This window comes from Giraffa tippelskirchi, chromosome 9, assembly GCF_054371585.1.
Source record: "Giraffa tippelskirchi isolate mGirTip1 chromosome 9, T2T-mGirTip1v1.2.pri, whole genome shotgun sequence".
Taxonomy (NCBI): Eukaryota; Metazoa; Chordata; class Mammalia; order Artiodactyla; family Giraffidae; genus Giraffa; species Giraffa tippelskirchi.
This window is the reverse complement of record NC_137283.1, coordinates 121,414,908-121,442,258: the sequence shown is the minus strand read 5'-3', so window position 1 is coordinate 121,442,258 and position 27,351 is coordinate 121,414,908. Positions and strand designations below refer to the sequence as shown.

The following is a 27,351-nucleotide window of genomic DNA, read 5'->3' as shown; positions in this document are numbered from 1 at the left end:
ATATAGTAATCTAGGTTTCTAAGATGATTGCAAACATGCCATTTCTCCTCCAAATTAAAGATCTTGCATTGACCTCTAGACATCAAGCAGTCCTTGGAAAGAATGAGAAACTGACTGATTCATTTTTCTTTTTTAGTGAAAAGAAAGAAGCAATTTTATTTTTTGTTTTTCTTGGAATATACAGTTGATTAACAATGTGTTAACGTGTTAGTTTCAGATGTACTGCAAAGTGACTCAGTTACACATCTACATGTATCTATTCTTTTTCAAATTCTTTTCCAGTTTAGTTTATTACAGAGTAATGAACAGAGTTCCCTGTGCCATACACTAGGTCCTCTTTTTTCTTATTATACACTTCTCACATAGTTAGAACTGTACTTTCTTTCCCCTACATTCTCCTACATTCACTCATCATGAGCATTTCTTGATAGCAAACTGAATTATTGAAATTAGGATTTAGCTGAGAGTAACAACAGCAACAAAAATTCCATTCCATTAAAATCAAAATGTTGTCCTAACTGGCAGAAATTAGTCTACAAGTACAAATGGTGCTTCCTTATATACATATGAGGCTACTTCTAGCTTGTTTTTAAAAGGAAGCTTACAATCCTAAGGTCATTCCATAGTCTGGATAGCTGCTGAATCTCTAACTAGTATATACTTGTTAATATAAGGGTTATCCTCTTAAAAACATGTAAAAATTCACTCATTCACCTTAATTTAGAAGTGACCACCCACATTCACTTAAAAATCTTGCCTAAATGCCAGTCATGAGTCAGTATTTTTTTATTTACTTTATGAACAACTATATCTACACAGCATCGTATTATCCTATATTGGATATCAATAATTACAACTGTAGGAGGATTTTTCCATTAGTGATTTTGTGCTAGCAATTGTGAAAAAACACTCAAAAAGTTTCCATATTTAGGATACATACATTTTAAGTATCAGAGTTTGTACATCAGACTTTATATCTAGTTAAAATATATTTTTATTGATCTATGATGGGCAATTTTATAAAGTATAATTTTTGAAGGACAACAGTAGATTAAAGCAATGGGCCCTTCAATTATTAGTTTGATATAAAAATTGTCAAAATTTTACTTTTTCAGTGTTAAAATAAAAACATCACTAAGTTAGAAAATAACTGCTGATATGGCAAAAATCTCTACTTACTTTATTTCTCAAGTGAAAAACAGTATCTCAAACTAACCATTTAATTTGTTATAAACAATATATATCCATGGTCATTCACATAACTAGTACCCATAGAGCAACTTGGGAAAAAGTATGATGAACTGACATCAAACAAAATTGCTTTAAAATTGGATATTACACATTTAAATCATTTTTCTTTCATGTGTATTTCTAGCATTAACTTGTGCAAAAAAAAGGAAAAGAAAAAGAAACACTATAATAGCATATCACTACTATTTTTCTACCTTATTAGACAAGATAAATTGTATAATCTTCTTATACAGCAGAAAGTGAGGTACAGAATCATTTAATTACCTATGAATCAAAGCAATTTAGGAATCTTTCTGATCATTATCGTGGAAAGTCAAATAACTAAAATGCTCAATAATCAGTAACAATGTCAACCACAAAACAAAGTTAAGGCACTGCAATTTCCCTAAAATAGTAGGGTTCATACAGTATTTTCACTACCCTAAAAAAATGTGTTTCCTCCACAGATTTCTTTCTCTTCCCAATCCCCAACCTTTGGCAAGCACTAATCTTTTTCCAGAACATCACATAGTTGGAATCATACAGTATGTAGCCTTTTCATATTGGCTTCTTTCATTAAGTAAATATGAACTTAAGTTTCTCCGTGTCTTCATGACATGCACTTACTTTTTTTTTAAGATTATTTGTCTTCTTTTATTTGGTGTTGAAAGTTCTTTATATATTCTCAACACAAGTCTTTTACCAGATATATGCTTTACAAAAATCTCTGCCAGACTGCGCTTGCCTTTTCACTCTTAATAGTATCTTTAGAAGAGCGAAAGATTCCAGTTTTGCAAAAGTTCATTATATTATTTTATAATTATTGTTCTTCCTTTTATGCCCTAAGAAGTCTTTTGTCCCTAAGGTTGTAAATATGTTTTACAATTGTGGTTTCTTTTAGGATTTTCATAATTTTTGTTTTTGTATTTAAGTGTATAATTTATTTTGGAGATATATATGTGTATCTGTCTATTTATCTCCTGTGAGGTGAGGGTTGATGTTCATCATTAGTCATTAAGGAAGTAACCATAATGAGATATTACTACATACTTATAAGAATAGATAAAATTATAAAGACTGATCATACCAACTGTTGAGGAGTTAGAAGAACTGGCAATTCATACCCTCCTGATGGGAACGTGAAATGATATGACCACTTTAGTAAACAGTTTGATAGTTTCTTAAAAAGTTAAACATTCATTCACCATATGATACAGCTATTCCACTGCTAGGCAAAGAACTAAAGCATATATCCCTGTAAGAACTGGCAAGTGAATAGTTATAGCTGCTCTATTTGTATAGCCCCCAACTGGAAACAACTATAGGAGAATGAATACATTGTAGAATAAATGAATAAATATATCCATAAAATAGAATACTAGTAAACAACAATATGGATAAATATGGATAAATCTCAAAGCAATTATGATGGATGAAAACAGACAGGCAAATTATGTATATCTCCATGCATATATAAAATTCTAGAAAATGCATACTAAATAACAGTAATAGAAGTAGATCCATGGTTGCCTGGAGATGGGGGTGAGATCACATGGAGTGATTTTGAAGGGGCCTGAGGAAATTCTGTTGGGGTGACAAGTATATTCATAGCCTGAATGTGGTGATAGTTTCAGAGTATACAAATACCAAAATGTACCAAGTCACACACTTAAACATCTTCAGTTTACTGTATATCAATTATACATCCCTGAAGGAATTAAGCAGGGGAATGCTGGAATAAGTATCCACCAATGTGAAAAAATTGCCATTATAGGTCTCCAATGAGGTAATGCCCAGAACACTGGATTGATAGCTTAAATTTGCTCTAGAAATGTGTGTTGTCATTATTATCTGTATCACATAGACTAGGAATTTTTCTTATAAAAAATTAGACCAGTTTCTAGCAGGGGCCTCATGCTCTAGTTTTTCCCCAACTCTACCCAGTGGAAAATGCCAAGTGAGATTATAACATAGATTACTGGACAAAGGCCTGACTGCATTCTAAGACATTCAGACCTTCGAAGGATTTCTTTTAGGGCTTGATCATCTCCCTGCCTACTCAGCCCCACCCCTTTCTTCCAATAAACAATAAAACAGGGGCTTCCAGTGCCAGGCTTTCCTATATGTAGAAGAGAAGTTCTCAATCCCACCATACACTGGAATTTACTGAGAAAGCTTGAGGGAAATGGTGATGCTTGGCCCCATACCTGGACATTCTGATTCACTTGGTTTATATTTTTAAACTTTCTTCCAGATGATTCTAAAGTACAACTCAGGCTGAGAAGCACTGAGCTGGAGCCTGGACCCTCCATCATTACCTGTCCCATCCTTGTGGCCATGGCATCTCCTGGTTTGTTCTGTGCACCTCTAACTTTCTGTAAAAATTGTGGCAGAAAGCAGTCAGGTAGGACCAGTTTTGATCATAATCATAATGAACATGCAAACAGTGGTTAGCTTTTAGTTTCCATAAGCATTTTCTCACTGTGTCTTATAAATAACTTGAGAAATAGGTAGGGAAGAGTGATGATATTTATATTTTTACTGTCATTTTCCTAAAAATTATAAGTGCAGCAAATGGTTATTTAAGATTTTTTTTTTCCTTTTGCCAAGCATGTGGTATCTTCCCAACCAGAGATCAAATCCATGCTCCCTGAAATGGAAGTAAAGTGTCTTAACCACTAGGTCACCAGGGAAGTCCTAAGAATTCTTTTTTCTTTTAAAAAATCATTTATTTTTAATTGGAGGATAATTGCTTTTCAATATTGTGTTGGTCTCTGACATACATTAACATGAATCTGTCATAGGTATACATATGTTCCCTCCGTCTTAAACCTCCCTCCCACCCCCCACACCATCCCATCCCTCATGGTTGTCACAGAGCACCTGATTTGAGCTCCCTGTATCATACAGAAAACTTCCACTGGCTATTTAACACAGACTAATGTATATGTTTCCATGCTAGTCTCTCAATTTGTCCCACACTCTGCTTCTCCCACTGTGTCCACACATCTGTCCTCTATGTGTGTGTGTCTGTTGCTTCCCTGCATATAGATTCATCACTTACCATTTTTCTAGATTCATATGTATGTGTTAAATACAATATTTTTCTCTTTCTGATTTACTTCACTCTGTATAACAGGCTCTAAGTTCATTCACCTCATTACAACTGACTCAAATGTGTTCTTTTCCATGGCTGAGTAAAATGCCATTGTATATATGTACCATAACTTCTTTATCCATTCATCTATTGATGGACATTTAGGTTACTGCCATGTCCTAGCTGGGCTTCCCTGGTAGCTCAGCTGGTAAAGAATCTACTTGCAATGCAGCAGATCCTGGTTCAATTCCTGGGTCAAGAAGATCCCCTGGAGAAGGGATAGCCTACCCACTCCAGCATTCTTGACCTTCCCTGGCAGCTCAGATGATAAAGAACCTGTGTGAAATATGGGAGGCCTGGGTTCAATCCTTGGGCTAGGAAGATCCCCTGGAGGAAGACATGGCACTCCACTCCAGTAGTCTTGCCTGGAGAATCCCCATGGACAGAAGGGCCTGGTGGGCTACAGTCCTTGGGGTGGCAAAGAGTTGGACACAACTGAGTGACTAAGCACAGCACAGCACATGTCCTTGCTATTGTAAATAGTGCTGCAACACAGTCCTTAAGACAGTATGGTACTGACACAAAAACAGAAATATAGATGAATGGAAAAAGATAGAAAGCCCAGAGATAAACCATGCTCCTATGGGCACCTTATCTTTGACAAAGGAGGCAAGAATATACAATGGAGAAAAGACAGCCTCTTCAATAAGTGGTGCTGGGAAAACTGGATAGCTACATGTAACAGAATGAAACTAGAACACTTCCTAACACCATATACAAAAATAAACTCAAAATGGATGAAAAACTTAAATGTAAGTTTAAGCTCTTAGAGAAAACTATAAAGCTCTTAGAGGAAAACATAGTCAGTTCTCTTTGACAAATACCACAGCAAGATCCTCCTTGACCCAGCTTCTAGAGTAACAAAAATAAAAATAAACAAATGGGACTTAATTAAACTTAAAAACTTTTGCACAGCAAAAGAAACAATAAATAAGATAAAAGATAACCCTCAAAATGGGAGAAAATAATCACAAACGAAACAACTGACAAAGGATTAACCTCAGTATATAAGCAGCTCATACAGCTCAACAACAGGAAAACAAACAGCCCAATCAGAAAATGGGCAGAGGGCCTAAACGGACATTTCTCCAAAGACATACAAATGGTTAATAAACACATGAAAAAATGATCAACATAGCTCATTATTAGAGAAATGCAAATCAAACCTACAATGAGGTATCACCTCAGACTGGTCAGAATGGCCATCATCAAAAAAATCTACAAACAATAAACGCTGGAGAGGGTGTGGAGAAAAGGGAATCCTCTTGTACTGTTGGTGGGAATGTGGATTGATACAGCCACTATGGAGAACAGTACAGAGATTCCTTTAAAAACTAGGACTAGAAGTACCATATGACCCAACAATCCCACCACTGGGCATACACCTTGAGAAAACCACAATTGAAAGAGACGCATGTACCCCATTTACTTTTAATCTAGCTGTTTTTGTATTTAAATTTTGTTTCTTATAGATTACATACAGTTTCTGATCCACTCTGACAATCTCTGTCTTTTAACTGGCACACTTGAACAACTGACATTCACAGCAGTTATTGAGATAGTTGTATTAGTATCTATCATATTTGTTACTGATTTCTCTTTGCTATCCTTTTTTTTCCTACTTTTTCTGCCTTTTGTGGTTTAATTGAGCATCATCTATGATTCAGTTTCTCTTCTTTCTTAGCATGTTAATTTACTTCATTTTTCACTTTTTTATTGTGAGCTCTAGAATTTAAAATATACATTTAGACCTAACTTAAGTCCATTTTCAATACCATTTCATGGGTATTGTATCTTTCATAATAGCTAAATAATCTTGATTCCTCCCTCCCTTCCCTTGTATCACCACTGACTTCATATCACTTATATATACACATTTAAGCACAGACAAGCATGTATACACATAAGATATATACATATACATTCATAATAAAACATACAGTTGGTATCATTATTTTCAGCAGTTATCTGTTGGATCGATTGAGAATAAAAATAATCAAGTTTTTACTATTATCTTCACATTCCTTTTCAAATGCTTTCCTTACTTCATAAAGACCTGAGTTTCTGATCTATATTCTATTTCTTCTCTCTAAGGAATTTATGACTTTTTTAATGTTGGTCTACTGGCAATAAATTTCCTCAATGTTTATTTATCTGAAAGTCTTTAATTCTTCTTCACTTTTAAAGGATAATTTCACAGGGTACAGAATTTCAGGTTGTTTTTGTTGTTGTTGTTGTTCCCCTTCTCAACACTTCAAATATTTCACTCTAATCTCTTCTTGCTTCCATGGCTTTTGAGAAGTCAAATACAATTTTTATCTTTGTTCCTCCATAGTAAGGTATTTTCTCCTTTTGGCTTATTTTAGGACTTTATCTTTGAATTTCAATATTTTGAAAATGATATGCCTAGATCTAACATGTGGGAGGTTTTCTGTTTGTTTGTTTTGCTTTTATCCAACTTGGTGTCTGAGCTTTCTGAATGTGTGGCTTGATGTCTGATATAGATTTAAGAAAGTCTCATCATTATTGCCTCAAATATGTCTTCCATTCCTTTTTCTCTTTCTACTTTTTCTTATTTTCCAGTTAAACATATATTATACCTTTTGTGTTTTGTCTCACTGTTCTGGGATGTTCTGTTCTGTTTTTCCAGTCTTTGTTCTATTTGCTTTTCAGCTTTTGAGGATTCTATTGCTATACCCTCTAGCTTAGAGATTTTTGCCTCAGCCATGTACAGTCTACTGATAATAAGCCCATTCATTTCTGTAAGTATTTCTACCTCTAGGATTTTTTTATTCTTTCTTAGGATTTCCATCTCTCTGCTTCCTTGTCCACCTGGTTTTGCATACTGTCTACATTATCCAGTAGAGCCCCTAAAATATTAATCACAGTTATTAAGTAAAACTCCTCATCTGATAATTCTGACATCCCTACTATGTCTGATTCTAATGCTTGCTCTATCTCTTCAAATTGTGTTATTTTGCCTCTCGGTATGCCTTGTAATTTATTCTAGATAAAGAACCGCTATAAATAGACTTTTAGTAATGTGGCAGTGAGATGTAAGCAGAGGGGACATTTTCTATAGTTCTATGATTAGGTCTCAGTCTTTTAGTGACTCTGGATCATGAACTTCATGTCTTTCTTCACCTTATTGCTTTTGGTTTTGTTCTATCCCCCTTATGTTGGACAGGATAGCTAGTTTTGGCTGGAGTTGGAATTCCCCTTCTTCCTATAAGTTAGACTCTCATAATACACCAGGAGGCTGGGTTCTGATTGACTGGCTTTCCTAGAAGGCAAGCCTTATTAAGAAAAACAAAGAGAAAAAGGTTCCCTTTTCACCTCCCTCTGCCAGAAGCCAAAAGAGGTCCCTCCCCTCCATGATCCCCCAACTCCAATCTCTGAGAAGTTGGTTGAGCTCCTTAAGTAAATCTCACAAATTGGGGGCAGAGAAAAGGAAATTCTATGGCTGGAGTTTTTAACCCTCAGAGTTGTCACACTGAGTTTCCCACAATTTATCAATTACAATTCAGGTTTTCCCACCTGGTACTAGTTATCTAGTTATGGGGCGTTTCTACTCCTGAGTCTCTGCTCTGATAAACACAACCTCCTGCATTTACTTATCTGATTCTCCAGTCTTGGGTACATTGCTTTGCCCTGTGTCTTTTGGGTCGGGAAGATCCCTTGGGGGAGGGCATGGAAACCCACTCCAGTATTCTTGCCTGGAGAACCCCTTAGACAGAGGAGCCTGGCAAGTTACAGTCCATAAGGTAGCAAAGAGTCAGACATGACGGAAGCAACTTAGCATGCAGCACATAGCACTTACTTCTCCTATGTTTCAAAGATTTGCTGACTTATAAGTCTATTCTTCTTTTTACTTGGGGTGAGTCTTTTACAATAGGGTAATGAGTTCCAAGTGCAGAACTGGAAACCAGAAGTCCTTTAATAAGCCTTTTATTCTGGAATATGAAGTGTTTATAAACATCCATTTCTAGAAATCTATCATAAAACCTTGATATAAAATGTAGAATAAAAACCATACAATATCTATTAATTTACTAAGCCATTTTTTCATCCAAGTTTTAAGTTCTGGCTACAATTCAAACAAGCAGGTATATGTTCTCAGAAGCAAAGATAATTGAAGTGAAACCATTATGCATCATCGGAGAAGGCAATGGCAATCCACTCCAGTACTCTTGCCTGGAAAATCCCATGGATGGAGGAGCCTGGTAGGCTGCAGTTTATGGAGTCACGAAGAGTTGGACATGACTGAGCGACTTCACTTTCACTTTTCCCTTTCATGCACTGGAGAAGGAAATGGCAACCCACTCCAGTGTTCTTGCCTGGAGAATCCCAGGGATGGCGGAGCCTGGTGGGCTGTTGTCTATGGGGTTGCACAGAGTCGGACACGACTGAAGCGAGTTAGCAGCAGCAGCAGTAGCAGCATTATGCATCATGAGCTCATCAATAAAGGACACAGGAATGCTGTCCACTTTGATTTTGTTTCTTTAAGGAAAAACAATAACCCTTCACAAAATCAAGCTGCTTTCAGTGGCTCATTCCTCCCAACAGAAACTCTCCCTCACAATTTCTAGACCTTATTTCATTCTGGCTCGCTACTCACCTGATTCTAAACTCTTGATTCTGTATCAAATAGCAATCTGCAACTGACAAAGGATTAATTTCCAAAATATACAAGCAGCTCATACAACTCAATACCAGAAAAACAAACAATCCAATCAAAAAGTGGGAAAAAGACCTAAACAGACATCTCTCCAAAGAAGACACACAGATGGCTGACACACACATGAAAAGATGCTCAACATCACTCATTACTAGAGAAATGCAAATCAAAACTACAATAAGATATATCACCTCATACTGGTCAGAATGGCCATCATCAAAAAGTCTACAAACAATAAATGCTAGAGAGGGTGTGGAGAAAAGGGAATGCTCTTGCACTGTTGGTGGGAATGTAAACTGATACAGCCACTATGGAAGACAGTATGGAGATTCCTTAAAAAACTAGGAATAAAACCATCATATGACCCAGCAGTCCCACTCCTAGGCATATACTCTGAGGAAACCAAAATTGAAAAATACACATGCATCCCATTGTTCATTGCAGCATTATATACAGTAGCTAGAACATGTCCATTGACAGATGAATGGATAAAGAGGTTGTGGTACATATACACAATGGAAAATTACTTAACCATAAAAAAGAATGCCTTTGAGTCAGTTCTAATGAGGTAGATGAACCTAGAACCTATTATACAGAGTGAAGTAAGTGAGAAAGAGAAAGATAAATATTGTATTCTAATGTTTATATATGGAATCTAGAAAAATGGTACTGAAGAATTTATTCACAGGGTAGCAATGGAGAAACAGACATAGAGAATAGACTTATGGAAATGGGGAGAGGCGAGGAGAGGGTGAGATGTATGGAAAGAGTAACATGGAAACTTACATTACTATGTGTAAAATATATGGCCAATGGGAATTTGATGTATGGCTCAAGAAACTCAAACAGGGCCTCTGTGTCAATATGGAGGGGTAGGATGGGGATGGAGATGGGAGGAGGGTTCATAGAAGGGAGGAGATATATGGATACCTATGGCTGATTCGTGTTGAGGTTTGACAGAAAACAACAAAATTCTGTAAGCAATTATCCTTCAATAAAAATATAAATAAATTTTTTAAAAAAGTCTAGAGCTCATATGAGGAATAATCATAGGGGAACATTGTTACACTGGTATACTGAAAGTCTCTTAATTTTTTAATAAAATGAGTTTATTAATTTTAATTAAAAAAGAACAATCTGTAGGAGCTGCCTGACATTTATTTTGTTTTCTTTTGACCACAAAGCCCTATTTCCTTTTGCAAACTACCAGACATTCTTTGACCACAAACAGGTTGGAAAGTTAATCTAAGTTCAATCCTTGAGCATAATGTTGGAAATGACCCAGTCTACAGAGACTGATTATTCCTTCTCCCTGCAATTTAAATCAGCAATTGTACTGGGGTGAAAATGAAAATTTGTTGTTACTATGATTTTTAACCTAGGCTTTGGGTGATCACTGATCTTTATGCAGAAGGGTTTTCTAGATTTTGTGTTAATTTCTGTGAATCCTACTAAAACTTTTCCACTGATTCCCTTCTGGTGTGAGTTGCTCAGAATGGATTTCTACTGCTTGAAAAGGAATAATTTTAATCAATATCTCCATATTGATATTAATAATTTTAATCAATATCTCCATATCTCTGTATCTACACTGCCCTTTTATTCATTCTTGAGAGTTTTATTTTTATTTTATTATCAGTGTCTTCTAAGTAAACCATCACTACTAATCCAAAGAGTTTTAATTTGGAAGTCTCCTTCTGACTCTGCCCCAGAGCTCCTTCCTGGTCACTTCCATAACTCCCAACATAAAATACATAGTCTGCATCTAATCAGGGAACTGGCATCTTGTTAGAGATTTTGGTATTAAATGTATACCAAAACTTTATAAGAGTAATAATATAATAAAGCTATTCACAAAAGAAAGACATGCATTCTCCAAAAAAGATAAAATAAATTTTAGTACATCTTCTGCCCCTTCACATAACCTTGAACTTAGCATCCTTGCCATACCAACCATTATCCCTCAGCAAACTGTTTCATTCATGACTTCATGCACTTGAAACACCATTCACTGAACCAGAATATCCTTTCCATCTCTTCTCCCAATCTCTACCTATAAACTCCAATACCATATATATATCACAGGTGATAAGCATGTAACCATTTATGGGATTCTTTAAAGGCACACTGTTAGCTTTACATAATACTATGGTATGGTTTTTCATAAAAATACTATGAAGTGGGGAGTACTACAAAGTCAAAATTTTAGTTGGGGAAACTGGCTTTGTAATAACTTGGAGTAGGGAAGTACAAGAAGTTGGATTTTGAGTCAAAGCAGATGTAGCCTATAGATTGTGTTCCTAGTGACTACAGTAAACAGATTTTTCATGTGTTTATTTGTCTACATCTAAAAAGTATAATTTTATATATATTACATATAATTATATACATTCCCTTTTTTGTTAAGAGAATTTTACTTAGACAAGTACCTTCTCCAGCAAACCTTATCTGATTTCATTAATATTTTTAATCATTTTATCACTAGTGCAACAAGTATATCACACCTTGCTTAGTTTTTTTTTAATTCTAATTTTATTATACTTAGCTCTTTATATCTCTGCCTTTTACATCAATCTTTAAGCTTCTTAAAGTAGAGAATTAGTTACAGCAGAGAAGGTATAAAATATGTAGTAAAAGGCATGAACCCTCAAGTCTGGTATGTCTGGACAAAACCCCTCGATTTCTACTTACTACTAGAGTAGCCTAATAACAAAGTCTTCTCTCTAAGTTTTCTTATCTGTAAAGTGAGGATTACAGTACTTACATTGCAGGGTATCAAGTCGTGTCTTACCCATAACAGGCACTGAGTAATTACTTATTCAATCAATGCTATGTAAGGATTTAATATAAGTTACTAGTCTATTTTAATGTTTGGTACATCTTGCATTGTACAAAGTATTGATAATGTAATATAGCTAAACTGTTAATGTATAAATCTCATAAATAATATGATTACAGCAATGATTACACACACACATACACACAGAATTTCAAAGTACATTCTCATTATCCTTAAGTATATTTTGGCATGGACCTATATATATATAATATATATACATATATAAATATTTATATACATATAAACATTTTTATATACATATATATATATAAACATTTTTACTGGATAGTTGTAAACAAAAATTTAATCTTTTTGCACTACACTTCTTCACCTTTCCACCTACTTGCCCCTTGTTCAGATATAACACTGCTGTATCATCTTGTGTCATTAAAGTGTGACCAAATATAATTTAGTAAGGAGGGAGGTGAAATGACACAGAGCATGAAATTTAAAAATGAATGTCACACTGCTTTTTGTATTTAATACATAGCATTAATTCACATTGCAAGCAACTTGATGCAAATATTTTGTTGCAAAATAGAGGAAAATAAGAGACTTTCTTATACTCACTGTACTTGCGGGGAAATTTGAAAAACTGCTATTCAAAAAATCAGACACAAGCACTTAACTATACACAGGATAAATATATATACATATATTGTATATATATATATACAAACATCAGTTCAGTTCAGTTGCTCAGTCATGTCCGACTCTTTGTGACCCCATGGACCACAGCACGCCAGGCCTCTCTGTCCTTCACCAACTCCCAGAGCCTGCCCAAACTCATGACCATTGAGTTGGTGATGCCATCCAACCATTTCATCCTCTGTCATCCCCTTCTCCTCATATATATACATACATACATACATACACACATACATACATATATATATATATATATATATATATATATATATATATATATATATATATATGTGTTGGGGAGAAGAGTCAACCTTAGCTGATTGAAGGCAGAAAAAAAGGATGAAAACACAGGAAAGATGTGTCAATGATCTTCCAATTTTCTTGTCAGACTGGCAAGGATTTTATATAGGTATTTTCAAAAAGAGATATTTACAAAACTGTTTTTCTACTATTAACATATGTTTAGCATGTGAGTTTAAAGTCAAAGTGTAGTCGCTCGGTCGTGTCTGACTCTCTGTGACCCCATGGACTCCTCTGTTTATGGGATTTTCCAGGCAAGAGTACTGGAGTGGGTTGCCATTTCAGGGGATCTTTCCAACCCAGGGATTGAACCCAGATCTCCTGCGTTGTGGGCAGATGCTTTACCTTCTAAGCCACCAGGGAAGAATGTGAGTTTAGTAGGTCAAAATATAGGCTTACTGTTCCTCTCTCAACTGCAAGATTAGGGTATGTCTGAGCTGCCTGGTTTATATAATGAAATCCTATCTTCCATCCCACATTTCCAAAATAATTCATCCTCTTATAAGAAAGACTCGGTATGTCTGAAAGTGAAAGAAAGTGAAGTTGCTCAGTCGTATCCGACTCTTTGCAATCCCATGGACTGTAGCCCACCTGGATCCTCGGTTCATGGGATTTTTCAGGCAAGAGTACTGGAGTGGGTTGCCGTTTCCTTCTCCAATGGATCCTCCCAACCCAGGAAGGTTCCCCTCATTGTAGGCAGGTGCTTTACCGTCTGAGCCACCAGGGAAGCCCTAGGTATGTCTACCTATACATTATTTCCATTTCAAGCATGGGCCTCTTGAATGTCTGATTATAATTTGGGAGTTACATGGATTATAACTTCAGTCCATGCTTTAGATAACATAAGATTTGTGGGAAATGTGAATGATAGACCATATAACAATTCTGCTAAAGCCACATCAACGAAAAACTTAGACTGGGAAGATTCTCCATTGGCCACATAATCTAGACACAACCATTTAATCAAGGAGTTCAACAAGTACATCAGGTACCAAGTGTATGTCTTTGAAGGAACATATGCAATTGGTTGTTTAAATTCTTCTTTGCTGGTTAACACCTAGTCTCAATTCCTCAAAGCCATAAATCAAGTCCTGAAATGTCCTTCAAAATGTTGGATAAAAGGAATGAAAGTAATACTTTAGTTCTCACTGCAATCACAGTTAGACAGTAAAATGTTGGATTTGTGGCCACGCAAACTTTTGATTTTGTGGAATTTAGATCAAAATCAGTGCTTTCTGCTTTATATCTGGCACCATAAGCTTTGAGGCTTCTAGACCTTGTAAAGCATGTATATCAAAGGATAAAAAAAAAAAAAATTCTGTGCAAATCAGATTGATACAGTCATTTTATAGGCATATACACCTACACAGGATCAAGATATAATGTGAAGCTGCTTGTTCTGGACTATCCATGAAGATATAACTATTTTCTTTCAAAATTAATATTTAATAATTGTTTCCTAAGATCTATGCTTGAAACAAAGGAATTTATAATGAAAATTTATAGGAAAATTAAAGTTGATCAGTTTCTATAAAGAGCAGTGATTGTAAATTGACTTAAAAATTATCTTCCAAGTTCTATATACCTGATGAAGTTTATCCTTAGATTTAAATTATTATAAAAATTGATATTAAAATTATCTCTAAAATTGTATAAATTACAAGTGTGACTTTGTTTAGATTTTTCATTTAACTTATATTCATTGTTACAATCCATGTACTATAGAAATGTGAACTTTTGAATAAATTATATTAAAATATTATGCACTGGGATCTTTAAAATGATGTTATTTTATCATGCCCCAATAGGCAATCAGATTTAACTTATTTTACTCCCAAATAAACCATCTTTTCTAGAAAGTAGGCACATATAAGTACAGTTCTCATTTTCTATGAGATAGAAAAATATTTTAATATTACCTGTGGAGATAAATATTCATAGTCATTTCATTGCAGTTAACTCTATCTTATACAAGTTCTAAGACAAACAGTTTTCATACAAAATAGAAAAAAAAAATCATACTCACTTCAGAAGATTTAAATTTTGCAGAGCAGTTCCAGAGTTTTGAGAAAATACTTGTTATAAACTAAAATAAAATTATTTTAAATATTGTAAATTATATTTAATAACTTTGTTATATATCTGCCTTAAGACAGTATTTCTCTATCAGGTTCTTTTGTTCAATGACAGCATAAAATACATATTTACCAGGCACCTTGTTTCACATGTGTATTATTCAGATGTGTATTATGTTTCCCATTTGTTTCATCAGGAGTTGAACATATGCAGACAAAAAGTTGCCTTCTTACTATACAGTAGATAGTAGAAGGGGACTTTCCTGGTGACCCAGCGGTAAAGAATGTTTGCAATGCAGGAGACACGGGTTTGATCCCTGGGTATGGGAAGATCCCCCGGAGAACGAAACGGCAACCCACTCCAATATTCTTGCTGGGTAATCCCATGGACAGAGGAGCCTGGCGGGCCACAGTCCGTGAGGTCGCAAAAGGCTTGGACAAGACTTAGCAACCAAACATAAGATAGTAGAAGCTGACACTAGCCTCCAGATCTGATACAAACTGTTTTATTATTTAGTGACAAAGCAGTAGTTTGAATGTACTCAACACAATGTTCACACTGCTTTACCATGTCTCACAAGTTTCATCAGAGTGGCACAGTGCCTGTGGTGGATACCTGTATACAAAGTAGCTATATTAATGGAAAACCTGCTAGATTCACCACTTTTATAGCAAACAAAACAATGCCTGATTTTTGTCCAGAGACAGATGTTCCCTCACCCCTCATGGTTGCCATTGTAAACACAACCCTAAGAAAAGGCCCAAATAAAGAACATTCAAAGATTTCATTTTTTTGGAGTACCTGGAAAGAATTTTAAGGGCCCATAGCAGTTTACCATCCCAACAGACTGTTTAAGAAAGAGTATACATGTTTAAAAGTTTCACATAGAAACAAGCAAAAAATTTTAAAAATGACATAAAAGCTTTATAAACCAAACAAATTAAACTCACAGAAATAAAAAAATACCATAAAGATGAACTAAATGGATAAAAAAAACAGTGTCCTAGTCAAACAGAAAAATAATAAACTGGAAGATCAGAAGAACCTATCCAGAATAAGCACAGAGATATAAAAAGATAGACATTTTGAAAGAGATGGTAAGAAAAAGGATACACAATAAGATCAAACACCTAATAGAACCCTAGAAATAGGCAAGAGAAATTTAGGTAGAGTAAGTATTTAAAAGATAATGGCTAAGAATTTTCCAAATTGAACCAAAGACATCATATTTTTAAAAAATTTCAAGGAATCTTTGGTCAATTAAATAAACTGCAAAATACATTTATATTTCAACATACTGAAATTATTAAAAGACAAAGGAGAAAATATTAAAATCGGTGAAAAGAGAAAAAGATTTCTTACAAAGAAACTACATTAGGTTGGCATATTACATACTAGAATTAATTTTGGCCATTTAACAGCCAATAAAAGAAGTAATCCACTAAAGTCAGGATATCTGATACTCTATGGACTTGTATAGAATATAGTGATGCTCCTGTGGAGGAATTCATACCATGCACTAAACAACCTTCTTGCATCTGCTTTCTAATCTGGCTCTTCCTTTTCTCTCCTTCTTGTTTTTTCTATTCTCTATTTCTCACAACCAAGAATCTTTGAAATTCTTGGCAGAGTCACCGCCAAGGTCAATTCCTTCTCCCCTAACATTCTAGCTTTCACTCTAATCTGGGTAATTAAAGCATATTTTCTAATCAAATAGGATGATATTCCTGAAACAAAATGCTCCATAAATGAATTCTGATTATTATTTTCCCCCTCACAACACACCAATGAATTTATAGTTAATTATTCAATCAATTAACACAAAGTTACTTCAAAGTTTCATCATTAAGAAAATGTGGATTCTACAGGTATAAGTAGAGAGGCTCTAGTGAGACTCAGGGCCTCATCATTTCACCAAACCCAATCTTCTTTCTGATTTCTTATTGCAGTAAATATCTTCACTTCATAGCCGTTTTTTCTAAAGGTGACAGACTTGAAGATTTTTACATGACTCCTGCCTCCCCCTCACTTTTCACATGCAATCAGCAACTAGGTCTAGCCAATTCCATCTTCTAAATGATCCTTAACTGTATCTTCTTTCTTATGCTATTTCACCATAATTCTCACCTGAAGTATACAATAGTATAACTTCATAATACCTGCCTTCAGGATAAGGCAAGCCATCTTCCCATAATGGTGCTAAGAAATCATTCTAAAATCCAAATGCATTCCTCTACTTGGGATATTCACTCTGTATATTATGTTTCTCCTAACTACCATCAAGTAACTATGAAAAAAAAAATCTGTAACAAACTACTCAAGCATTAACTTAGAAAACACTGGCCATATCTTGCAAACCACAGATTTAGTATTTTATCTTCATAGTAACATAGGAACAGGGACACATTTTTCAGGGGCATATAAAAGTTCATATCTTTCTCAGACCTTATTTTATCATATTGTCAGTAGTGGTGAAATTTTGTACATTTCTCAATAGATAAGGAGTTCTCCAATGCCATACATAACAAATATGTATTCAGCGATTAGAAATTGCCAGGGGGTATACTACAACTATGCGGCTTCCCAGGTGGCGATAGTGGTGAAGAACCTGCCTGTCAATGCAGGAAACTTTAGAGACACGGGTTCAATCTCTGGGTTGGAAAGATACCCTGGAGGAGGGCACAGCAACCCACTCCAATATTCTTGCCTGGAGAATCCCATGGACAGAGAAGCCTGGCAAGCTACAGTCCATATGGTCGCAGAGTCAGACATGACTGAAGTGACTCAGCACAGCACGTATGTTAAAACTATGCATGGGTTACCTCATTTAATCATCATAAACCCTTATAAAGTGGATACTGTTACTATGAACATTTCACAGATGAGGAAACTAAGGGTCACAGAGGTAAAGTAGAAAGTTAGCTAGAATGTAATGAAGAAAAAATTCAAACTTAGACAAGGCAGCTCAAGAGGTGATTTTCTTAACAACCATACTCTCTGCTTTAGAGTTCAAGAACCATTCCTCTGCTTCTGTATCTTCTGTCTAATACAAGAATAGTAATAGATATTTTGTATATATTCACTGGATGATTACATGAATGAATGATGAATAGACGAATAATGAGTATTTTAATAGAATGCTTTTCACTTCAATATAACAGATTTGCCATTAAAAATAAGATTTGGCCAGAGCTCAACCAAGAATCTGCATTAAAATACTAATAAAACTGTATTTGTGTCAAACTTTTGTAAAAGGAAAAAAAAATACATACTTTGAAGATATAAATTTGAGAGTATTCTCTTATGGATTATAAAGATTTAAATGACAGGTGTTTTGTGAATAAATATATAAGATTCTGCTTTATGCTTAGATAGATTTAAAATATAGCTATGTACAAAATGAGTCTGCAAAATTCACTTTGCTTCCCTCTTGCCCCAAATATTTAGCAATTTTAGAGATGGTGACCATGAGCATCTTAAAATAATATATTACCACATTCTTCATTTGTAAAATGAGGACAGTGGCTACACAGTCTAAAAGGTCCCTTCTAGTTCCATCATTTATAATCTTTTGACTTAATTTTTATCATATGTTTTATTAATGCACAGCATGATTTCTTTTAGTGTCAGACTAATTTATTTTTTCTCTAAGTCTGTAAACTAATTGTGCTAATTGTCATTCCTAATCTATAGACCAGTTGTAAGAAAAAACAAAAAATTCCAGTGGGGATATTGCAAAGAATCCACAATTTGAAGAGAGGAGACTGGGTGATATGCTGCGAATGGATGGAAACAGCTGTTTCAAGAACCCTAAGCATCTGAGGAAGTCATACAGAGAAAGGCCATCCACTGTGCTTTGATCTCTCCACTGAAGCACTGCCTGTCCATATGCTTGGTGAAAGCTCAGCCTGTTAGACCCATGCCTAGGGCTAGTTTTCCCCTTGTTTCTGTCCAGGAAATGGCACCAGAGTGTTACTAAAGTATAAGTGAAAGAAACATTCATTATGGTATGATGAAACTGAGGTTAGATGATATTACATTAATTGCACTGAATAAATCAACATTGTCCTTTGTAAGTGAATAAAGGGGAAAATTAAACAAGAATAAAAGGGTAATATTTTGAAACATGTTTGTAGAACTAGATGGTTTTTCAAATGGTTCTCCAATATTTTCTCTTTAATCCCCACAAGAGTCCTCTGAGTATACTCATAATTACTTTCATTTTATAGATGAAGAAACGATTTTCAGATAGCTGCTTAGGAGCCCATATTTAGTAAACGTAGGGTTTGGACTCAAATTTAAATTTCCTGTTACAAATTCCTTACCCTTTCCATCACTACACATCAACCCAAAAGAGAGGATATTCTCAAGGCATATTTAACTTCCTACAATAAATTGTATACCTATTTTAATGGCAAACTTTTATGGAATGAAAAATAATTTGTATGAGTTGCTATTTAAGAGAATTTTGTGAAGCTTATCTTTACAAGAACACAAATTATTTTTACAGAATATTCAATTATCATATTCTCTATTGCTGAAAACAGTTAATTAAGAATATGAGTGAGCACTGATGATGGACTCTAATCAAACATTATTTGATTCATACAAAAATAATACTTAAAGTATCTTTAAATACTTAGAGCAAATCTTTCTTCATGAGTCATGTGAAAAAGTTAAGGATATCATTCTGTCAGGATCAAATGATCTTTGACTCTCATCTTTGTCAGAAACCACTAATTGCTTACCTCACCTAGTTGCCTTCTCTTGTTTATTAAAAGTACCTCAAAAAACTAAAAGCATTTCCAGGACTTTCCATACATATGACCTAGGAAAGGAAGTTCCCAAAGAATGAAAAACTCACTGGAATGCACATTTTGCCTTCTATCTTTTCCCTTCTTCCTGAAATGGAAGGTAGGCATGTTGCTAGATATGGAGCTGCTAATTTGGGGCTATGAAGAGACACGTATGATACACACAGTCTGCTAAGGATGGTTAAGAAAAGAAAAAGGAACTTAGCTATTGTAATGGATTACAGAGTCACTGAACCAGTGCCGGGTATGATACAAATAAACTGATATTTAGTTATATCGCTATTATTTGGGTTATCAGTTACATGCAGCTGAACATAATACTTGATACATTTACCCTGAATCAATCACTATATCCAGGGAGAATGATGGGAACTGACTGGTTTATGTCTGGTCTAAGGACTCTCACCTCACTAATTTCTATCTAGTTAGACATATTTTTAAATCAGGCTAATCAGGTCCTACATCACAAAACCATATAGATGCTATAAAATGGGAAAAATTCGGCTCCAATTAGAAGGGAAAGAAGAAATAATGAATGACAACTGGTCTCTCACAAATGTCCACTATAATATTTATTCACCATAATTTATTTAACTAGTCTCCCACTTGGGGATACCAGACTGCTTCTATTTTGTTATTATCATAAGGAATGTCTTGTTGAATTCCTTTGCAGACAAATCATTGTTAAGAGTTTGTGTGTGTATGTGTGCATTCAATAGAAAGAGAATTACTGGCAGAGATCTTACTAAATTTTCATATAATCCTTAATATATTTTGCTAAGTTGATTTTCATAATGTTTATTTCAACTTAAGTTTCTGCCCAAGTGTATAAAATAATGCTCAAAGTACAGTTACCAACAGCATTTATTTCTGCTACTGTATGTATATATTTTGCTTAGTTGCATACGCAAAAATTCTCTTACATATTGGTTTTACTTTCTTTGATTTAAATACGTATTTTTAGTTTTGTTCTTAAATAGTATGCATTTTTATTTATAAATCATGAAATAATTAAAGAATTCAAAAAGTGAAAAGTATAATTTTAAACAAATGTTAATTAAAATCTCTCTGGCAGTGGTTCTCAAGCTTTAGTGTTTGAGTAAAACACTCCAGAATCACCTGGAGGGTTTTTTCCACAGCTTTATTGAGGTATAATTTACAAATAAAGTTGTATATATTTAGGATGTACAACATTATGATGTGATATACATATACATTGTAAAATGATTACCACAATCAAGCTAATATATCATCAGCTCACAAACTTATCTTTTTTGTGCATGATGAGAACTCTTAAGATTTAGTCTTGTAGAAAATTTCAAGTATACAGTACTGTATCATTATCCACAGTCACTGTGTACACCAGATCCCCAGACCTTAGTCACCTTATAAATGAAAGCTTGTGTCCTATAACCAGCAAATTTCCATCCTCACCACCCCTCCACCACTAACCATCATTCTCCTCTCTGATTCTATGAGTTCAACTTTCTAGATTTCACATAGAAGTGAGGTCAGACATTATTTGTCTTTCTCTGTCTGACGTATTTCACTTAGCATGCTGCTGCTGCTAAGTCACTTGAATGCTTTCCAAATTCAACAACGTTGTCACAAATGGCAAGATTTCCTTATTTTTTAATGCTGAATAGTATTTCATTGTGTGTGTGTGTGTGTACCACATTTCTTTTACTCATTCATCTGTCAATGAACACTTAGGTTGTTTTCATATGTCAGATATTGTCAATAATGCTGAAATGAGCATGGGAGTCCAGATATTTCTTTGAGATACAGATTTCATATCCTTCAGATAATATCCAAAAGCAGTGTTGCTGAATCATATGATAGTTCAATTTTTATTTTTAACTTTAACTACTTTATTGTGAACATTTTATGACTTTAATTATTTTTTAAAAATTTTATTGTCTTTGTGTAAAGATTGCTTTGACTTTTTCATATAAGCCAACAATTTTTCCAGTCCCTTAACTGCATTTTAAACTTCTCTTTTAATAATATGAATTACAAGATTTCAAATTTTATAATAGTCCAAGCTTGTGAAGTACCTTTTGTGATTTCCTACAATGCTTTTATATTTACTTATAAATCAGTGAATTACTCATTTATATTTTCTTATATCAAATCTATTATTTTTAGTAGCTTTTCATTTTGTTGATCATCTCTGTGAGTAGTTTAATCTTTGACAATTTTTTTTCATCTGCTTTTTATCCCTATAATTCCTTTGCGTTGATGATAATTTTTCCAGCGTGTTTAGAATATGCTCAATAATGTTTAATATTTCCTATACTATAAAATTTCTATGTTATATTATTTAGGAATATAAATTTTCCTTCAGGTTCTTATTTAGCATCATTAAACTTCACACGTCATGCTACTAATCAATCATAATTGATAATGGTTAATAAGCACTTTACTCATTCACTATTAAATAAATTTATTTTTGTTCCAGATCTATATCTCTTTTGTTTCAGAACATATTATCTATATATGTTCAAGCACATGTTGATTATTGAATTACTAGTGTTATAATCAAGAAACATTTCTCTATGTGGAGTTGATATTAGTATTTCATAATTTAATGAAACTTTCTTTGAAACCTAAAAGCAATAATTTTAGGTAAATTTTGTGTCTTTGAAAAGAATCTGGGAGTCACATCCACAAGAAGGCAGAATAGTAGGTTCCTACGTCTACCTCTCCCCAAAATCACAAGCACAGAATAAACAACTATACATGCATCAATTCCTCTGAGAAAACTCCAGAAACTAGCTGAGTCTCTGAAACACCTACCAACTGAGGAAATATCCACATTGAAACAAGTAGGAAAAGCAGAGACACACTCCAGTCATAAACCCCAATCCTGGCACAGAGCTGTACAATCTAACAGAAGCCCCAAGTCGTTTTTCCGTGAGGAGTTAAGAGTTTGGACTACACATCTAACGCATCAATTTCCATTGTTGCCACCTGAGGGACTGACTTCCTAACTTACCTATTTCTGGGGGCTGAGAGGCCTGGAGATTCACTGACCCCTTAAGACCACAAAGAACAGAGGCCGTTTTAAACCTGCACAAGAGCACTTCTAAGGGCTGGTATCCACAGCCCAGTGCCCACTGAGAGCAACGAGTAAGGTCCAGCTCTCAGCTCCTCCCTGGAAAGGCCTACACTGCCCATCTAACGCCATACGCTTCTGAAAAGTGACTGCTGTCAGAAGGGCTGGTTTCTAACTTGCTTACCTTTTCTACTGACAGCGTCCTCTCTGGCTCTGTTCCGGCTGTTGAGATTTGAGTAAACTCAGTAACTTCGCCACCCACAGCCGTTCTGTGGCAACATTTCTTCTGAGGTAGCAACTGGGAGGTGCTGACTGAGGAAGCATGTGTGGCAGGTAGGTACTTCCGGTGGTTCCTCTTTCTGCCGACCCTCACTTCCGGTAATGTTTCTTTTGCGGAAGCAAGTGGGAGCCGCTGCCTAAGGAAGCCGGTGCCGGTAGGCATTTGGTGATTCGTCCGTCCCTCTCCCCGCCCCCACTTCCTGTTAAAAAAAAAAAAGTCTATAGCTTTTAGAGGGAAGGAATTAGATTTAAGTGCCTTCCTTGGCTTTTCTGGCTGCTGTCGTAGAGTCTGGCTACAAATTCATGTGCCTGGGAACTGTGAGAGCCTGGTATTTGGTAGTCCCTCTGTGTCTCCAGAGAATATGGGAAAGTTTTGAGAAGCTTTTCAGGCCCTCCTGAGGTGCCTCTTCTTGCCTCACTCTAGCACTAAAATCCAGCTCCTAGCGTCTCCCTTAAACGTGGTAGCCTGCAAGTCCAGTGTTCCAACTTTCCAGCTGTTTCTCTAGGGTTTCACTTCTAAGCGGCTCTTGTCCGAGACAGTCAATCACTTAATTTCCGGGGAGTTTGAAATGGCGGCCGGGAATTTTGTGCCTCAGACCCCCACCCTTACTGCAGAGGTGGAACCTAATCTCTAGCTAACTCACCTGTATCTGAGAACTGAAGGGGCCCCAGCTGTTGGCTAGGGGTGAGAGAAAACAAAATAGTAGTGCAAAAGATCGTGCGGTCTGAACTCGTGTGCAGGCGTTTGCGCAGCTCCGGTCCACAGCTCTGTGCAGAGCAAGTGGGCCTTAAACTCCAGCTCCCAGGTTCTTACTGAGGAAAAAAGGACTGGAATCAGACATCTAGCACCTCAGCCTTTCCAGGTGCTGCTCAAGGAACTGGATTGTCTTGCCTGTCTTGGGGAACTGAAGGGACTTGGCACATACTAATCTGTTGGGGGCGGGGGTGGAGGTGGGTTGCGGGAAGGTAACTGTGAAGAGATAGTTCCATAGTTTCCTTGACTGTAGTAATCATTTCGTTGTGTGTATATGTAGCTATATATACATATATATGTATCAAAATATCATGCTGTACACCTTAAATATATAGTTTTTATTTTTAAAAATGTAAGAAAGGGAAAAGTATATTATAATGGCTTTTGGAGAGCAAAACAGTGTAACTTACAGATCTATAAGAACAGTTTACAAATTATGTTGTTCAAAGCTTACAAAATTTTAACTGTTATAGCTACTATATCATTTTACAGCATTAAAATGTTGCTTATGTCTTTAGGGTTTTTTTTTTTAACTAACAATCTTTTTCTATCATGAGTCAAACCACCATTGTATAGATAGATAGTACCCTTTAACGGGAGAGTGAGTTTTATATTTACATTAGATTGGTACAAAAGTAACTGCAATTTTGGACAGTAAAATTTAAGTCATTATAACTAGGCTCAAACATCTTTATTAGTCAAAATAGGAACCATTACAATCAACACTTTTTCCAATGAGAAATAAGTTTATTCCTGTAATATAAAAATCTGTGCTTCAGGACCTGACAAACTCTTGGAAAGCAGTTTTGGTCTCCTGCTCATTGTGGAAGCTTTTTCCCTGCAGAAAGTTGTGGAGATTCTTGAAGAAGTGGTAGTCGGTTGGCAAAAGTTTAAGTGAATATGGCAGCTGAGGCAAAACTTGCTGTAGCCCAATTCATTCAACTTTTGAAGCATTGGTTGTGCCACATGTGGTCAGGCGTTGTCATGGAGAAGAATTGGGCCCTTTGTGTTGACTTGCTGGCTGCATGCGTTGCAGTTTTCTGTGCATCTCATCGATTTGCTGAACATGCTTATCAGATATAATGGTTTCACCAGGATTCAGAAAGCTGTAGTGGATCAGATGAGCAGCAGACCACCAAACAGTGACATGACCTTTTTTTGGTACAGGTTTGGCTTTCAGAAGTGCTTTAGAGCTTCTTCTCAGTCCAGCCACTGAGCTGGTCATTGCCAGTTGCATAAACTCCACTTTTCATTGCAGGTTACATTCCAATTGAGAAATGGTCTGTTGTTTTTGTGTAGAATAAGAGAAGGCAACACTTCAAAAGGATGATTTTTTTTTTTTTTAATTTTAGTCAGTTCATGAGGGACCCGCTTATGAAGCTTTTTCAACTAATTTGCTTCAAATGCTGAATGTGGTAGAATGGTCCACACTGACTTCTTCAGTAACTACTCATGTAGTTGGAAGAGGATCAGCTTCGAGATTGGTCTCAATTGGTCGTTGTCAACTTGCAATGACTGACCACTGTGCTCCTCATCTTCAAGGCTCTCGCTTCCTTTGCAAAACTTCTTGAATCACCTTGCACTGTGCGTTCATTAGCAATTTGTGGGCCAAATGCGTTGTTGATGTGAGTTTTCTCCACTGCTTTATGACCAATTTTGAAGTCAAATAAAAAAATTGCACAAATTTGCTTTTTGTCTAACATCATTTCTATTGTGGGTTCAATTCCTGAGTCAGAAAGATCCCCACGTGGAGGAATGGCAACCCATTCTGTATTCTTGCCTGGGAAATCCCATGGACAGAGAAGCCTGTGGACTATAGTCCATGGGGTTGCAAAAGTGTTGGACATGACTTAACAACTAAACAGCAAATATATATATATGAATATGTTTGTGTGTGTGTGTGTTAGTCCTTCAGTCAAGTCACTCTTTGCAGTCTCTAGGACTGTAGCCTACCAAGCTCTTCTGTCCATGGAATTCTCCAGACAAGAATACTGAAGTGGGTAACCATTCCCTTCTCCAGGGGAGTCTTCTGGACCCAGAAATTAAACCCAGGTCTCCTGCATTGCAGGCTGATTCTTTACTGTCTGAGCCATCAGGAAGCCCATATATAAATGTGCACATATATAATATTTGTATATATGTATATAAATATATATTTAAGTGATCTAATCCCTCTCCTTTTTCTAAACTTTGTTCATATTACATCTTTTACTAACATTTCATGCTAGTTATAGCCCACCCAAGCTCTTGTCAGTAGTATTAAAGCCTTCAGTTCTCAGAAATTGACTTCTGAGAGGATGCTCCTTTGGGGGAGAATCTGCTTATTAATGTTAGGGATAGCAATATGTACTTAATATAGTGTACGGCTTATATAAACTTAATTATAAACACATAATCTCATAAACATATATATATATATGTATAATGGAATGTTGATTTAATATTTTATAAGCCCACTGATTTATTTTGTATACATCTCAAATATCTATTATAAGAGATTTTATTTGGTTTCTGTAATTTTCAAGTCAATTATATATTTATTTTAATCAGACTGGTGAACTGATTCCCAATTACAAACACTTGGGAGACTTAGATTTAAGTCAACAGGCAATTCATTACTTTAAATTGGATTGTACTATTTTGCTTTTTTGAGAGACTGGAACACTGACAGTCACCATTCTTGGCATCCCAACCTGGTATTAATGTGCATAGGACTGAATTCTAATCAGAAATTTTCCTGAGGAATAACATATAGTGATTCAGTGATAACTTTTCCTGCTTAATGATTACTTTTCTTTGTCAATGTACTTTTGTCATCTTGATTGGTGATACCCCACATATTTACATACTTTCCCTTAGGATGAGATACTTCTAAGATGACAGCTCTCAAATGTTACCTGTTAATTTTTTCATCTTTTTCCTTCAATGGCTAATCTGTTATTGAAATTAAAAGGACACATCTTTTAAACCCATTCTCAGAATTCTCACTTGTTGATAAATTTTTTATTGCTCCTGTCTTTTTGCTGCTAAAGGTGATCAGAACTATTAGCAATGTTTTTTTTGTTTGTTTGTCTGTTTGTTTTTTACCTACAGTTGGCCTTTGATAAAATAGACATTGCACTAATATATATGCTTTGGTATGGATTTTTGGTTTATAATCACTTAAAATATATTAAGGTACTGCTGATTAAGAGTAAAAAAATAATATATTTTATAAATATATTTTCAACTTTAAATGGTAAAAATGATGGCTTATTTTTGTCACATAATTTTATACCCAACATTCTATGATTCTGTGTTTGTGATTGTAGAACTGTAGTCCTAAATATTAGCACTGAAAACCTTTCAAATATTTTGATGTTTTGTGTATACTAGCTCAGTTTGTTCTCATATTATTTTACAGATGAGAAAAATGAATCACAGCAAAATCGAATGACTTTCCTAGTACACCAAACTAGTAAAGAATGGAGCAAGTATTCACCTGAGCAGCTTTATCCAGTGTCCTCGGGGCTTTGGGG

The 27,351-nt window shown here is 35.3% G+C and overlaps 1 protein-coding gene across 1 annotated transcript in view; it reads right to left on the bottom strand.

Moving 5' to 3' along the window:
- LOC145521911 (uncharacterized) overlaps positions 1–23,242 on the bottom strand; it is a 488,447-nt gene extending 465,205 nt beyond the window's left edge. Inside the window, exon 1 of the mRNA XM_081530877.1 lies at positions 22,985–23,242. Coding sequence (XP_081387003.1) covers positions 22,985–23,242 — 258 coding nt within the window. The remainder of the gene's footprint in view (positions 1–22,984) is intronic.
- Positions 23,243–27,351: the final 4,109 nt, after the last annotated feature.